This window comes from Dunckerocampus dactyliophorus, chromosome 14 (assembly GCF_027744805.1).
Source record: "Dunckerocampus dactyliophorus isolate RoL2022-P2 chromosome 14, RoL_Ddac_1.1, whole genome shotgun sequence".
NCBI classification, from domain to species: Eukaryota; Metazoa; Chordata; class Actinopteri; order Syngnathiformes; family Syngnathidae; genus Dunckerocampus; species Dunckerocampus dactyliophorus.
The window spans coordinates 6184972-6200945 of record NC_072832.1 but is presented as its reverse complement, the minus strand read 5'-3'; the positions used below and the strand labels follow the sequence as shown (position 1 = coordinate 6200945).

The window sequence follows — 15974 nt, the reverse complement described above, 5'->3', positions numbered from 1 at the left end:
CTGTAACTCTTCTCCCTCCCTGTGGTTTCCTGTTAATCAGGCTTCTCCATATTGAGGCAGGGCTTTTAGGGCTGGCCCCATTCAAGCAGGCATTTATCCATTAACAAAACAAGCAGCACCCGCTAATGAGCTACATCTCTCCATTTCCATGTCAATTGTTTGTTTGTAGCCATTGTTGCGCTGGGACAATGAGGTTGGATTGTAAATGACGGCAACTTTAATGCACTGTCAGTGTGTGTGTGCGTGAGTGTGTGGGTGTGTGTACCCGAGGGGATGCCCAAAGGGAGATGGGAACACACCTTTAAGAGATAATGATAAAAACACAGAGGTAAATAGAAAGATGATAAAGAATTAAAAGTCAGAGAAAATTAGCACTGATGCATGGAGCAAAAATTGTTTTTGTAACAATACACATTTTTTTTCTGATAAATACCACTCTTAATTTAAAATTTTAAATGTAAACATTCATTTAAATATCAATTTGCATGAATGTGTGTAAAACAAGCCTCTTTGAAAGTAATGATACAAAAAAGTAATTTTAAAAAGTAAAAATCTTTAGAGTAATTTGTTACTACGACTATGCGGACTGCCATATGAGAGCACTTAATTGTTCTGCCTGTCATGTCACTGCCATATATAGATGAACAGAGATACATTATTTGTAGTACATAAATAATCATTTTCGGTTCAATTATGTGAAACACACACTAATGTGCCATACATACCACAGTGGTTCGGAATCATGCACTATGGCATTCCACAGGGCTCCGTTTTATGCCCTCTATTAAATAACATGCATACCAAATAGTTTAATGCACAAGTAAAGTAAACTACACATTTCCATTGTCACACACATCATATTATTGTTAGTTTTAGTCATGTCTTTACTTTCACTGAAGCATAAAACCTGATGTAAGCAGATGCCTAAACTAATCAGAGACAAAAGCCTAGCGAGAGTAGTACAACTAGACTGTCTGCAACATCACTTCATGAATAAACATGACTTGTCTTTCCCAGGCTATTTCTCATTTTTGCATTCCCTTGCAAAAAAAAAATATATGACTTTCTTAGCCCATTGTAATTATCTTGCATTTTACTGTTTTTCATGCCGGTTGTCAGCCTGCTTTTATAAATGTAATATGATAAATGGTAATGTCACAGGCGGGCCTCCTGGCAATGGACTGATTGCAGATAGGGACAGGACCACTCGTAATTGCAGCTGTGTAGCAATAACCATACAGCTTTGTGCCCCAAACACCCTGAAAAACATCCCACTAAATTTTTTGGTTGGATGTTCCAGGGACAGGAATGGGGAAATTGACTGTGTCTATCCAGAGGCTAGGATTAACACTATAGAAAATGCATGTGACTAGCGCCAAGCTCAGTCAGCTATAAAGCCACTGATTAGAAAATATGAGAATGTGTATTTGGTATGGAGCAGAGGTGTATTGTAAAGGACAACATGCTATCTGGGATAAAATGTCTCTGGATGCAAGTATACCGCAGCGCCCTTCGTACTTTCACTTGAAAACTACTGTTTCAAAGAAAGGATGCTAAGACAATGTTGAGTCTAACACGTTATCATAACAAAAAGATGAAGAAAGATGATTTGCATCTTTTTCAGGTGCATTCAGTTTTGTAGATTGGATTGGTTGGTTAGCTATCACCAACAGTGACTATGAATATTTCTTCGAAAACTGATAACCAAGTAGTGATGCAATGTCACCTTTTGCATGAAAGGTAAGTGCTGATAGATAACTGACAAAAATGGGAAATAAAAGCAAAGTCATTTTATTCACTGGAACACAAATTAGGGGAAAAGACTACACAAAGCAAACCAACCTCCGAGCTACAGTACATGATCGAGGCCATGGAAAAAAGGATGAGAGAAGCTGGTAGTCAGTGGGAAGCACCTCCACAAGAATGGAAACACAGAGAGAAAAGGCACCAGCAAGAACAATCATGCGCTGTGTCTGCCATTGACTGTTGGGTACCTCCAGGGGATGAGGGGTTGAACGCTTGACTGCGAGACTGAGACACTGGGCTCCGCAGTGGGCTTGGCGTCTCGGTGAAGACCCCCTCTCTGCTCTGGAGTTTCTTTCTTTCTTTTTTTTTTTTAAAGGCAGGTTTGTCACCTTGGTTGCTCTTTTCTGTGCAAGGAGAACGAGGGAGGGCGGGCATGCACCGCTGGTCATGTACAGAGGGCTGGCGTGGGCACACGGTGATGCCACACACACACAATCACTATCTAAAAAGGGGTTTGCCAACCTCCCAGATAGCCAGCCAGTCTGGTAGCCAGTCATGCAGTTCCAGACATTTGTCATGACAGGCTAATTCACAGTCAAGAGGTGCTTTAGGTCTCTATCTTGCCCGGCCACACGCACTAAAGAGCACTAGAACACACACACACTTACAGACACATCCACACGACTACTCCACAGTTTCCAACAACACAATAATGATTCAAGCATGATGGAGGTGCACAAACAGTCGGCCGAGTTATCTGTTGATCAATCACTGACAGCTATTGCACCGCAAAATAAACAGGAAAGTCCTTTTTTGCAGGATCCTCCTTTAAATATTACGGTGCAAGTAAATACTGTATAATATAAATATAACGGTGTAAGTATGTTTACTCATTTGAACCACCATTGCTTCATATGTTTCTATTTCTTGGGACCTTAGCATTTTAATAGTTAAATTATGTGATGTTAGTAATGCTAACAGCATAGCAGTGTGACGTTAGGATAAGGGTGGGAACATGTGACGCAACCAGGAAGTCTCCCAAAAGCCAGACTATCGCAGAGGTTTAAGAGGTTTCTGGAGGTGCCTATTCCTAGTGACGCTATCCCTGACGCTGGACAAAGCTCAGTGGAATGGCTTTTCTAAAAGTTCAGCAAGGAAGTACAATGACAAGACAAAAAACATCCTTTGGGTCCCTTGAAACATACAGTACGTAAATCCTTGTTATTATTACCAATACACTATGCCAAGGGTGTCCAAACTTTTTCCACAGATGTCCGCTGAAAAATCAAAGGATGCTGGGGGAACCTTTGATCATTTATGTTTTATATACCAACCCAGGTAGATATGCTCAGTTATCCATCCATCCATTTTCTATGCCGCTTCTCCTCATTTGGGTCGCGGGGGCATGCTGGAGCCTATCCAAGCTGACTTCGGGCGACAGGCGGGGTACACCCTGGACTGGTCGCCAGCCAATCACAGGGCACATATAGACAAACAACCATTCACACTCACATTCATACCTATGGGCAATTTAGAGTCACCAATGAACATGAATGAATGTGGGAGGAAACCAGAGTTCCCAGAGAAAACCCACGCACGGGGAGAACATGCAAACTCCACACAGAAAATACCAACAGAGTTTTGAACCAGGTCTTCCCGATCTCCAGACTGTGACTGTGTGGCCAACATGCTAACCACTAGACCACCGAGCAGCCCCTTGCTCAGTTACATACTGAATATATTTTTAAAAAAACAACAAAAAAAACAGCCTGCATGTCAGTTTTGTATTATAGGTGAAAAGCATATTATTAGGATTAACTTTTTCTCCTTGCACTACACTTCTTTGTTGTTTTTTTAAATTTTACAAATATTTTGACTTTCTTCTTGTAATTCTTTTCCTCATAATGAAACCTTTCACAACTTTATTCTTTGTTTTGTGTGTTTGTCATAATATTACGATTTTAAAACAACTTACTTCTACGATAACATTTGTTTCCACTCATAACATTCTCGTAAAATGACGACCATTTTTCTCATAATATTACAACCTGTTTTTCAAGGTCCTCGGTTACACAAACATTGCACGTTGCTGTCTTACAGTGTTTCTAGTGGTAAACATTTCCATGCAGTGGACATCTTGTGATGAAAAGTTGGTTCTGCTCAATGTTCGTCTACAAGCTGGCTGCACACTGGAATAGATTTCCTGAACGGAGGAGTGGCGAGACACAGCCAGCTAGCAGAGCAGCCCGGCAGGTACTTATGGAGTAATTTCAGCAGACAAAGCACAGACATGCCTGGATTGGAAATGTCCACAGGTGATAGACAGATTCCGATACATAAATTACGCCATCAGAACCTGATACTGGATCGTGAACTACCTGAACTGCAAGGGATTGGACCCATCCCTCATCAAAACGCGTGCTCAGTAAAAAAAAAACACGTACATGTTGGCAGGTATGACGTACGTGCAGCTCAGAAAACAACTTGAACGTTTTGTTTTTTTTGTTCTAATCGCATGTGCGTGTTATAAGTTGTGTGTGCATCCACAATTGCAGGAAGTGAAATAAGCATCCGTCAATACCTTTATTATTGAGTTCTGTTGTTAAATAAGGTTTAACTACCCATTCACACAGAAGCACTTTAGAAAATCTTCACCCAGGATGGAGTTTCCCAAAAGCTGAGTTTGTAAGTACAGAAGCCTATGTTTGTGCATGCGTTAAAATATCCGTGTTGGTGTGGATATAGCCTAATAGGTGGTTCTCTCTTCAGCAACATTATCCTCATCTGCATCGTCCAGTGTCACCACTAATGTAACACTGCTAGCATATTTACAAATACTAAATGTCCAGAAATAAACAACTTTCCTGAATTGCTCTCTCAATTTTTTTGAGAAAGGAGCGGCGGGGGGAGAAAAAAGGGGAGAGGGACAGAAAGGGGGCTTATCGGCTGCCTCCAGACGGACTGCGCGGATCAATGGGCGCGCAGGGCCCACAGCGATCAATGCATTTGATAAAGAATTAAAGAAGAGCCACTGTACATGGCTATCAAAGAGCCAGGACATGGCCTAATTATGAATGTGACGGGTGCGCGTCTATGATAGGGGTGTGTGTTCGTTTATTTGAACATAAATATCTTATACATTTGAGATTTGACAGCCTGCTGCTCACACGTGTGAAAATTGACTTGGAGTGTTTGCTGTGGGTCAATACTTAACCACATTTGGGAATATCGGATGATCTGCTGATCTTTGACAGAGTGGATGCAAATGTGACGTCATATTATTATTATTTGCTCATCCAGACAAAAAGCCCAAAGATGTACAACAGTGGATGTAACACATATTATTGAGACAAATGATTGTTTTCCCTTTAGCTCCTTTTTAACTGTGGTGTTATGTGTCAGTATGTATATGTGTGTGTGTGTGTGTGTGTGTGTGTGTGTGTGTGTGTGTGTGTGTGTGTGTGCATGATGAACAAAGAGCACTTGTGCGGTAGGACAGGTAGAACAGGATGTATGGAGACTCACACACAAACATGTCAGTGACAGGCGAGTAAGATGGGAAGGTTTTGCCCTTCACATAATTGCTGTTGAGAGGGAGGGAAATAAACAAACAGCAGTTGAACTTTGTGTAGCAGTGCGCTTCAGGTAGCATGTCGCTACACGTGCATACGTATGGCTCCAAAATATCGACATCACATCACTGTCAGTGGAATTCATATCACTGTGGATGTTTAAGCAATGGTCCAGAATGATAACTTTAAATAATGCGCAAAACAACAATAAGACTCTAACAGCAGACACAGTATCTGACAAAAGTGAGTACGGCACACATATTTCAGCAAGAATTTTTACCATACAAACACCAAAGAAAGTACACTTGGCTATGCTTGAGAGTAGTCCACGTGCAGCTTGTATAGCAGTATAGAGTTAATATTCGGTGAAAATAAATCAGTTAATTTTGTCTTGTGTTGCACTGCACGAGTGCTGCGAACACTGGGGAGCTGTGATTCACTGAGGAGAAACATGAATTCAAACATGTACTGTTTCATTGTGATGCAAACTGTAATGCAACCACAATGCAGTTTTCCAACATGATAAGGAGCCAAAACACCCCTCCAAGATGACAAGTGCATTGCTGAGGAAGACGAAAGAAAAGGTGTTGGAGAGGCCAAGTATGTCTCCTCCACACCTGAACCCAGTTAACATGCTATTTTTGACAGCCCGAATAAATATATAATAATACGTGTGTGTGTGTGTTGACAAGATATAATGAAATGCTTGCTGAAATGTGAGTGATGAAGTCACTTTTGGGAGATAATGTAGAGTACATTTGTTGGAACAAAGACTAAAAATAAAGTCATGATGCAAAGTCTTGGAGAACCTTTGTTACACGGAAGGAGCAAAAAGAATTACATTCAAAGAAACGTCACGCTCATTTAAATTGGTTTTGGGGCATAGAGAGCTGAAAGGTGAACATAAAACATTTGACATTTTCTCTCTTGGAGTGGTGGAAGTGATTGGGTCAAAGATGAACAGCAGGCATTCCAGTGTGTGTGCGTGTGGGTGCGTGTGTGTGTGTGTGTGTTACTGCTTTCTTCTCTGATGGCTTGATCAGCCTGTGATGCAATGGAGAGAGCTGAATTTCTCATTGCTCATTAACACACACACACACACACACACACACACACACACACACTCACTCGCAGACCGCCTTTGATCTCTCCTCCGGCCAATTCAGCCACGACACATCTCCACACACTCCAACACACACAGTGCAAAGGAACTCCCCAGTAAACTATTTAGTTTCATTAGGGGCAGATGCTTCAAAAAGAAGAGAGTCAGAGAGGAGGGGGGGTTGAAGGATGGGGAGAAAAAAATGAGGCCAAGAAAAGGGGTGCTTGGACACGAAAGGCATGGAGGATGAGAAAAAAAAGCTGCATTAAACAAGGCTAAAAACGTGTGACATGTATGAATGCACACCAATTTACCGAGGAGGGCATATTGAAACATTTACAGATGTGGGGGTCCACTTTGATATTTTTAAATAGCTTTTTAAAATGTTAAAAAGCTGAAAAAATAAAAAAAATAAATGATTGTGCCTTTTTACTCTATTTTTTTCCATTTCTGCTGTTTTTTTTTTTTTGGTTTAATTTTATATCTACGAGGTACTTTATTATGAATTCTTGATAACTGTGCATTCTGCTTTTAACCTATACAAAGTGTCGTTGAGAGTTAGGCAGGTCTGACAAGAGGCAGTTTTAAAGCAACCTCCTTATGTTGTGGAGCCTGGAGGAAAAGCGCAGACTTAGAGGCCTTGTTTTGGTCACAGGAGTGCACAAAAGGGGAGGAAAGTAGGAAAGCAGTCAAGTCGGGGTCAGAGTGCGATGGATGGCGGGGAGCCGCATGTCAGTGCAGCAGAGACCACCGGTGTCCCCTCCGCTCCCGTGGGGGTGGCAAGGGAAAGGGGCATGGGGCGAGTGGGGGGGTGTCTGCCCGGGTCGCTCGTCGGCAAAAATCAAACAGGAACCAATTATAGGAATCTCAACGAGTCAGTGAGCAGGGGAACTCTCTTACCTGGAAAACACAGAGGAATGTGCATGCACTCACAAAGCACACACACTCAAAGCCTCAAAAGGACACAAATACAGTGAACAGGTGCAACACACACATACACACATGCACACACGCGCGCACACACACACACATAATGGAACCTAAACTGTGTGAATGGTGATAATTAACATGGCCAGGCCGCTGTGAAATTACTACTCTCTTCTGCTAATGAAGAAGATGACCTGGAGCGAAGAGATGTTTCTCATAAAAATGCTAACTGAGAGACTCAAACACCACACGGACGACAAAAGTGGACATTGGACAATTAGGATAAAGTGAGGGAATTGAGAGCTCACATTTATGAGGCCATTAATTACACATCTGGCTGAAGGAGGGGGGCAGAGATGACACAAGGAGCCATCTGCGCCTCGGCTGCTGAGAGTGTGGAGAGCATGTGACAATTATTAGTGATGGACACACAGAATGGAGACAAATACAAACAGATATAAATAAGACAAAGGAGGGGGGAAAGGACAGAGAGAGAGAGAGAGAAAGTGCTAGAGAGGACAGCAAAGAGACAGAAGTGGACCTGTGACCTTAGATGAAAGAAACAGTCACTGTGGGCTACAATTAGGGGTGGCAGGAGGGAGAGCGTAGGTCAAGAGAACAGGACGACACACACACATACACACATGCACGCGCACGCACACCCACATACATGCACACCCACAGCCACAGCCATAGTAGCCGAGACAATGTATCTACACTGGCTGACAACGGCTTTGAGAAAATTATAAACCAATGCCCTGGTTGGATGGGTGGTTTTGTGTGGGATAACTGATTGTGACACCTCCAACGGACTACAATGCCCACGGACAACACTAATTTCTTTACCAAATTGGGCCACTTAACTTCAGCAGAGCAATGCACTCATCACAACAACAGAAAGATAAATGTGAATTATGCCCATGAAAATGATACAGATTCTGGCCTACCCCTAGCTAGATGAACCTGCCGCTTAAATTGTAAAAAAAAAAAAAAAAAAAAGTTAAAACAGTTAAAAGAGAAAGGGAAAAGGTCTTCGCTACACATCTTAAAACTCACCCTGGAGGTCTGCCAAAAACACACCTGATCAAAATTTTTTAAGACCGCTTGAAAAATGGCAAGAATTTACATGTTGTGCTGTTGTGACCTGAAGGAGGTTCCGAGTAGAGCTTCAAAATGAAAAAAGAAGAAATGGGAATGAGACCAAAAAAAATTGAATAAGAAATTTACCGCAACAAGCATTACATTGAAATAGGCAGTCCATCGGCTGATCAAACATTTAATAGCTAAAAAAAAAACAACCCAAAACCCCCTAAAATGAAAATAGCATGTTCAAAAAAGGACTCAGTAATGAGTAGCTGCTCCATTCTTGTTAATCACCTCAAAAATTGGTTCGGGCATGCTTGATGCCAGTGTTTCCAGGAGACTAGTGGGAATGTTGATCCAGATGGTGAAGATTGCTTCACGGAGGGCATCTACTGTCTGGAACTGATGTCCATTCATGTAAACTTCACTTGTCATCCATCCCCAAATGTTTTCAGTTGGCTTTAGATCAGGGGAACACATAGGATGGTCCAAAAGAACGAGGTTAGAGCGAGGAAGAAGTCCTTTGTCAGACAGGCATTGTGAACTGCAGCGTTGTCATGTTGAAAAAGCCAGTCATTACCACACAGACTAAGGCCTTCAGCCATGAGTGATGCCCCCTGCAACATCTCCACATAGCTAGCTGCCGTTTGACACCCCTGCACAACCTGAAGCGCCATTGTTCCATTAAAGGAAAAAGCACCTCAGATCACGACGGCGCCCCCTCCACTGTGTCGTGTGGAAAACATCTCAGGTGGGATCTCCTTGTCATGCCAGTAACGTTGGAAGTCTTCAGGACCGTCAAGGTTACATTTTTTCTCATCAGAGAATGAAACATTTTCCACCTTTCAATGTCCCATGTTTGGTTCTCTCATGCACATTCCAAACAGGCAGTTTTGTGGCACTGAAGGAGACAAGGCCTTTGAAGACGTATTTTCCTCTTAAAGTCCTTCTCTCGCAGATGCCGTAACCTTCATTTGGGCCGAGGATGGTCCTGCGTCTTGACGGACAAATGAATCCTACGGGTCAGGGCTGGTGACATATTTTTGGGTCTACCACTTAGCATTTTTGTTCCATAACCCCCAGGATCTTTAAAGAAGTTTCAAATGACTGTCTTAATGTGGCAAACCTCAGCAGCAATGGCGCGCTGCGAGAGGCCTTGATTATGCAGCTCAACAGTCCGACCGTGTTCAAAGAGAGAAAGCTTTTTTGCCTTTGCCATGAAGAGATCATTAACAGTGTGACAGAAAATGACATTAAGTCCACATCTTGGCTTTTAAAAGGTGGTGATCAGCTGATGAGCAGCCTATTTTACTTTAATGGCTGTTTGCAATAAATTGCTAACTCGAAATTTTTTTGGGTCTCACTCCCATTTCTTCTTTTTGCATTTTGAAGCTCTACTTAGAACCTCCTTAAGATCCAACAGTGCAAAACGTAATTTCTTGCAATTTTTCGACCAGTCTTAAGATTGTTATCAGAAGTATATACGTCAGTCAGCTAGAGACGTAGACGTTTCTTCAGCGAATAGGCAAACCCAGCATGATGTTGCTCTTAAAATGTGCGTGTAATGTTTGCACTGTGGCTCACATAGCTATGCTAGTGTTGCTAATGTTTGTGTCCTCCTGTTCTACTCCTTAAAGTTAAGTTGTTGCATGTGATATATGACATTATTACGTTGGACAAGTGCAGAGTTAATTTAGATATAAAAAGTGGATAAAGTGCACAATAGCGCTTCTTGGAGACACACAGTCTCAAACACAGCTCATTATCATTAATGTTAGAGACGCACAAACCGGCGTGTCTCGAGCAGGACTTACTAAAAGCACTTTTAAACTGTTTAAATCTAGCATCAATGCAGCACACTTCCAATACAATATTGCGGTACCTCTGACACACAGTAAAATACTATAATACTAGATACTTTAAAACACCACTGCTGAAGACGTTTCCCCCTTTCTCCCCAGGCCCCTCCCTGGAAGAAGAAAGCCTGCTTTAATTTAATTAAATTCTACCTTATGCATGCTAAACAGCACAGCGCCTACTTAGACAGATAGGCAGTAAGATGGAGAAGGCTCAGGCCTCGCAGGCTGATAACACACACGCGCGTGCTAATCAAAACAAGACATCAAGTAATCTAATCTGAATCGCTCACAATTATCAGCACATTGGCCTCGGGGCCAGTCGTATTTCTTTGATCAATGTTTTCTATTAAAAAAGTGTAAACAATTCAATATCTTCTGCCTCGTTCACCTCCTTGCCGTATGTACGAGAGTGGCGTGCGCGTGCGAGCAAGCAGGTTATTAAGCAACCGTCCTTGGGCGCGTCTGAGGAAATGAGGAGAAAGTCAGACAGGATGGCTGGCCACTTTAGAGAGTCGGCCATCTTAAAAGACAATGTGGGACAGTGCACCACCTTCTTCCTTGCGGCTTCAAAAGATTTGGCTTTGAATTTAGTTGCTTTGCTACACTGAGGATTTTTAACAGCAGTAGTCCTTGAAAGGTCCTTGTTTGTTTCTTCAGCTTATGGGGAAATGAGAGCGTGCACATTTGCATGCATATCAACGTTTTTTTTTTTTTTAAATCTAATTCAAGGGCACAATTCTCTTTTTAGATTCAGGCAACTGCAGCCTTTTAGATATTTCATTACCAAACAGTATTTATTTTACACACTTCTTCCTCTGGAGCTTCACTGAAGATTTGACCACTGTGCTTTCCCAAGGTAACTCCTGGTCCATTAGTGCCCCCCATCACTCCCCCGGTGCCCTCCCAGTGTATTATGTTCAGTGGAGCATGCTGGCTTTAGGGCTGGCAATTTCACTTGCATCTTCTCTTGCCAGTTTTCTCACCCCCCCCCCCCCCCCCAACTCCACGTTTTACCTTCAATGCACTTTTTTGCTGACAGGTGTACATTTACTCAATGCGCCAGGACACTGACGGGGGCTGCACATTTGGACAGCATGTCATAAAAATTGTGGGGGGAGGGGATGACCAAAGAGCCAAAGGGGAGGAAAAAGGCAGAAGTGTTTATAGAATAAATGGGGGGAGAGTTGACATTACAGGTTTTGACATCTTCAAGAGAGTGTGAGCAAAAGTTAATGAGGAGGTCTTCTCTTCTTCACACAGTGTTCTCATGAAGTGTTCACCACAGAGGACTTCCTGGGCAAGGGACAAGCTCTTGTAAAGCGAGTGGGAAGAGGGTGCTGAAGTATAAGAACTTAAATCAGAATGAAGCACCAAGACTGACCCAAACATACAGTCCAAGAATAAGCCCTAAAACATAAACGTTGACTCACATCACAGACGTTGGTACTCCTGTTTGGTGCAGCGACACCAGAGTTGAGGATGCTCTTGTTGCCCGCCTTCATGGCGGCGTCTCTGCGGGCCTGTTCCAGCAGCAGTCTGGCTCGCTCCTTCAGCTCCTCCTGACGGGACAAGGCTTTCTGCATGTTAGGAAAACAAAATAGGGGCAGGTCAGGTCTGGTGCTGATGTACACAGTAAAGCAAAATGTTGGGTTTTTTTTTAATTGGCCAATAAGGTTTTCTAAAAATACAATTACACAAAAAAGGTGGAAAAAAAAGATCCAACAGGTGTAATGTAAACCTCATTAGGGGCACAGGTGAACTGGAGTCTAGCCCGGCTGACTTTGGGCGAGAGGCGGGGTACACACTGGACTGGTCACCAGCCAAGCACAAGGCACATATGTATATAAACTAAGGGTTTTCATTGAGGGTCACATCGCAGTTATGGCTACCCTCTGAGGGCCACTTCCCATCCATCCATCCATCCATCCATCCATCGTCTCTGCTTCTTATCCTCATTAGGGTCGCGAGGGTATGCTGGAACCTATTCCAGCTGACTTTAGGCGAGAGGCGGGGTACACCCTGGACTGGTCGCCAGCCAATCGCAGGGCACATATAAACAACCATTCACACTCACATTCATACCTTTGGACAATTTAGAGTCGCCAATTAACCTAACATGCATGTTTTTGGAATGGTGGAGGAAAGAGGAGTACCGGAGAAAACAGAAATTGCCCGTGTGTTTGATTCTTATATTTTTACCCAAAAATTTGTGTATAACTTGCTTTGAAATGAGAAGCTAAGTGATAATGTCAAGGTTACAAGCAGACATTCAAGTATTGATTTTTTTATCCAAAAAATGTGTGGAATATCTTGTTACATGATCAGATCATATTAAAGTTTAATGCACGCGGTACAATTTTTCTGTCAAAATGAAAGAACAAACACATTTAGAAGGAAAAAGGTGAAGTGCATTGTTGGCTTTCGCGGGCCACATCTGGCCGCAGGCCTCGAGTTTGACACCTGTGGTATAGACAACAACCATTCACACTCACATTTACACCTTTGGACAATTAGAGTCTCTAGTTTTTCCAGCGATGGCTACATATGGAAAAGTCAAAGGATGTGGGGGGCCATTTTGCTATTTTTTATTTCATAAAAAGGTGAAAAAAAATGTTTTATACATATTTCAAGACAAAACTCTGGTCAGCTGTATGTTATTGGTGACAAAGTGTGTTATTATTAATTATTAGTACCAGCATTTTAGCTTTTGCTTTTTATTTCCCAATGCTGCTGTTTTGTTGTTTTTTTTTAGCTGCGGGTCAATAAAAAACAACCTGCGGGCCACAAATGTGCCCCGGGGCAGTGGCACAAACCAGAGGAGCCGATGTGAGCACTAGCTTTGAACGTTGGAAAGACTGTCAACATCTACGGATTTATTGTCTCATAATGGCTACTAAAAATCATCCAAACTGTGGAAGTATTTTGAAAAGTTTGAAGATGAGCCCAAGAAAGTGAAGTGCAACTTGTTCTCTTCTTATCACATGACAACAACCAGCAGCGTATCATTTAAAACTGGTAAGGCTCTCACGCCAACTTCATTTTATATCCCGACTGTGGCTTTTAATCCAAGAAGTTAGGCTGCTAACTGAGAGTTTTGGTAAGCTGGTGCTTTTCAAGCCATGTTGTTCCAAGGGTTAGTGTTGACCTGGGTAAAAAGCTACTTAGTAAACAGGGAGCAATATGTGAAGCTCGGAGCATATACATCTGCCAGCTTAAATATATCGTGCCTTGTTCCCCAGGGGTCAATACTGGGACCAAAACTGTTCACCCTATACATTAATGACATCTGTAAAGTCACGGAAGACCTAAAGCTGGTATTATTTGCAGAAGATACTATTGCATTTTGTTCTGGGGCAAGCACACAAGAGCTATTAAAAAAGTCACAGATGAGTTGACTATATTAAAAAGATGGTTTGATAAAAACAGACCCTTATCCCTGTAAGAAAAACTAAAATGATGCTATTTGGTACTAGCAGAAAAGATACTTATGCGCATATACAAATTGACGATGTGGACATTGACAGGGTGAACAAAAATACATTTCTAGGGGTCATAATAGAGGATAATATGAGCTGAAAATCACACATTAAAAATATACAACATACAGTGGCAAGAAATACCTCAATCCTGAATAAAGCAAAATTTTTCTGGACCAAAAATCACTCCATACTCTCTGGCATTACCATATGCAACTTACTGTGTGGAGATATGGGGCAAAAACTATAAAAGTACACTTCACTCATTAACTGTTCTACAAAAAAGGTCAGTTAGGATAATTATAGAGAACATATAAACCCTTCATTCCTAAAACCACAATTATCAAAATATGCTGATCTGGTAAACTTTCAAACAGCTAAAAATATGCATAAAGCAAACAACAACCTGCTACACAAAACATAATACAAGTCTTCTCAACAAAAGAGGGGAAATATGACCTTAGAGTAAAAGTAAACTTGAAACACTTATATGCGAGAACAACGCTAAAAACCTTTAACATATGATATCACACCAGATTTCAAGAAAAAGTTGAAGCTTCTGTCAACCATTAACATTTTCCTCAGTTATTATTATATATTTATGACTCAATAATAAATTATTTTAAGTGATTATATACATTAATTCCTATTGTACCACATTGTTATACTGTCTTATCATTTTCCCATGTATTTCAAATTGGCAAAGAGTACATTGGGAATACAGGAAGTTAACAAATGTATTGTAATTGATGTGATACAGAAAAGGGGTAGAATTAAATACGTTTTGCTTCTTTCTACGCCTTTTTGGACATGTGGAACTGTGAATTGTATTATGTGATGTATTCCAATGTAACTTGTATGCATGCTCAAAATAAACGTATCCATTACCATTACTGGCCAACCCCCTCCCCCATCAAACACAACATTCTACGACTAGTCGACTATAAACTAAATCTATCACATCAGATTAGACTATGAAAATCCTTAGTCGAAGACAGCCATAATTGCGACAAAGATGCAGTCTGGTGCTCACCTTCTCAGCGGTGGGACTTGAAACGGGGGCAGGCGCTGGTTCCTTTAAAAAAAGAAAAGTATTGACTCAAATTGTGCAAATGAAATGTTACTACTAGTACACAGCAACTGTGGTACTTAGGCCTGTGCAAAATATATGAATGTTGCAACACAATAGTCACATTTTCTCTTGCAATAAAGAACATTCGGCTGTTTATGAGAAGAAAATATCTCATAAGTGCCAAGCACAGGTCCACATAACTGCTTTGGCAATAAACAGGCACAGTAGAAGTTTATCTGCAAGGTAATGTTGGCTGTTGTGCATCTAATTGGCTGCAACCCCATTGAAACATGTTTATCCTTTCAACAAGCCAAATGTGGCCTGTGCGCGAGCAAGGCTACATCCCGCTGGTGTGATAACAGCAGATCAAAATGGGGTGTCATAGCTGTCAAAGCACCTTTCTACCCCCCCACGCCCCACCACCCCACCCCAATGGCTGCCTCACCCCCACCTGTCCCGTGACCTTTCCACTTGTAAACAGGAAGCGTTAATCTGGGGTGGGGGGGAGGACGCAACACAGGCAGCAAAGTATTTAACGGGTGTTTGTGTGCGCGCACACACGCGTACAAGAGCGCGCAAGAGGAGATGAGGTGAGGTGAGGTGTGCTCGGCGCAAAGTGTCGCCACGCCTGAGCGGCCACGCCGCCAACTCCCATCAAGCGAGGGGATGAGAAATATAATGAAAAATATGATTAAATGTCAAAGCAGGGGGGTTTCCTGGGTGCCTTTCTACAGTCGCCACATGTTGTTACGGGGCCGGCCTCAAAGCGTCTGGGACAGCTGACGACAACATCTAACGCAGAGCGGGACAATTTTGCGAGGGTCATCTTCGCAATGCCATCAACCAGGTCGGGATTTGAAGCTTAGCGAGCGCCAGCAGGCAATGAATGTTTGCCACCTTTCTCTGTCTTATGGCATAGGTGACGCAGGAAGTTTCAATCAAAGTGAGCATGCAGGGATAAAAAAAAAAAAAAACGTGACTGGTTCATTTGGGGAGGAGCCTAAAGGCGTTCAGAATCCTTTCATACAAATTAAACTGGCAGACAGAAATTTGAATACCTCAAACAACTTCATGTGGAGTTGAACTGAAGACAATTTTGATAAAAAGTCTCTTCTACTGACAACTTAAGACGGGTGT

At 42.1% G+C, this 15974-nt stretch overlaps 1 protein-coding gene across 5 annotated transcripts in view; it reads right to left on the bottom strand.

The window, feature by feature from the left end:
* The window catches only part of ehbp1 (EH domain binding protein 1), a 137828-nt gene that overhangs the window by 51686 nt on the left and 70168 nt on the right, over positions 1 to 15974 (bottom strand). For all 5 annotated transcript variants that reach the window (XM_054798274.1, XM_054798277.1, XM_054798278.1 and 2 more), the window contains 2 exons: positions 14799 to 14840; positions 11720 to 11866 (listed from right to left, as the gene is read on the bottom strand). In XM_054798274.1, coding sequence (XP_054654249.1) covers positions 11720 to 11866; positions 14799 to 14840 — 189 coding nt within the window. The remainder of the gene's footprint in view (positions 1 to 11719; positions 11867 to 14798; positions 14841 to 15974) is intronic.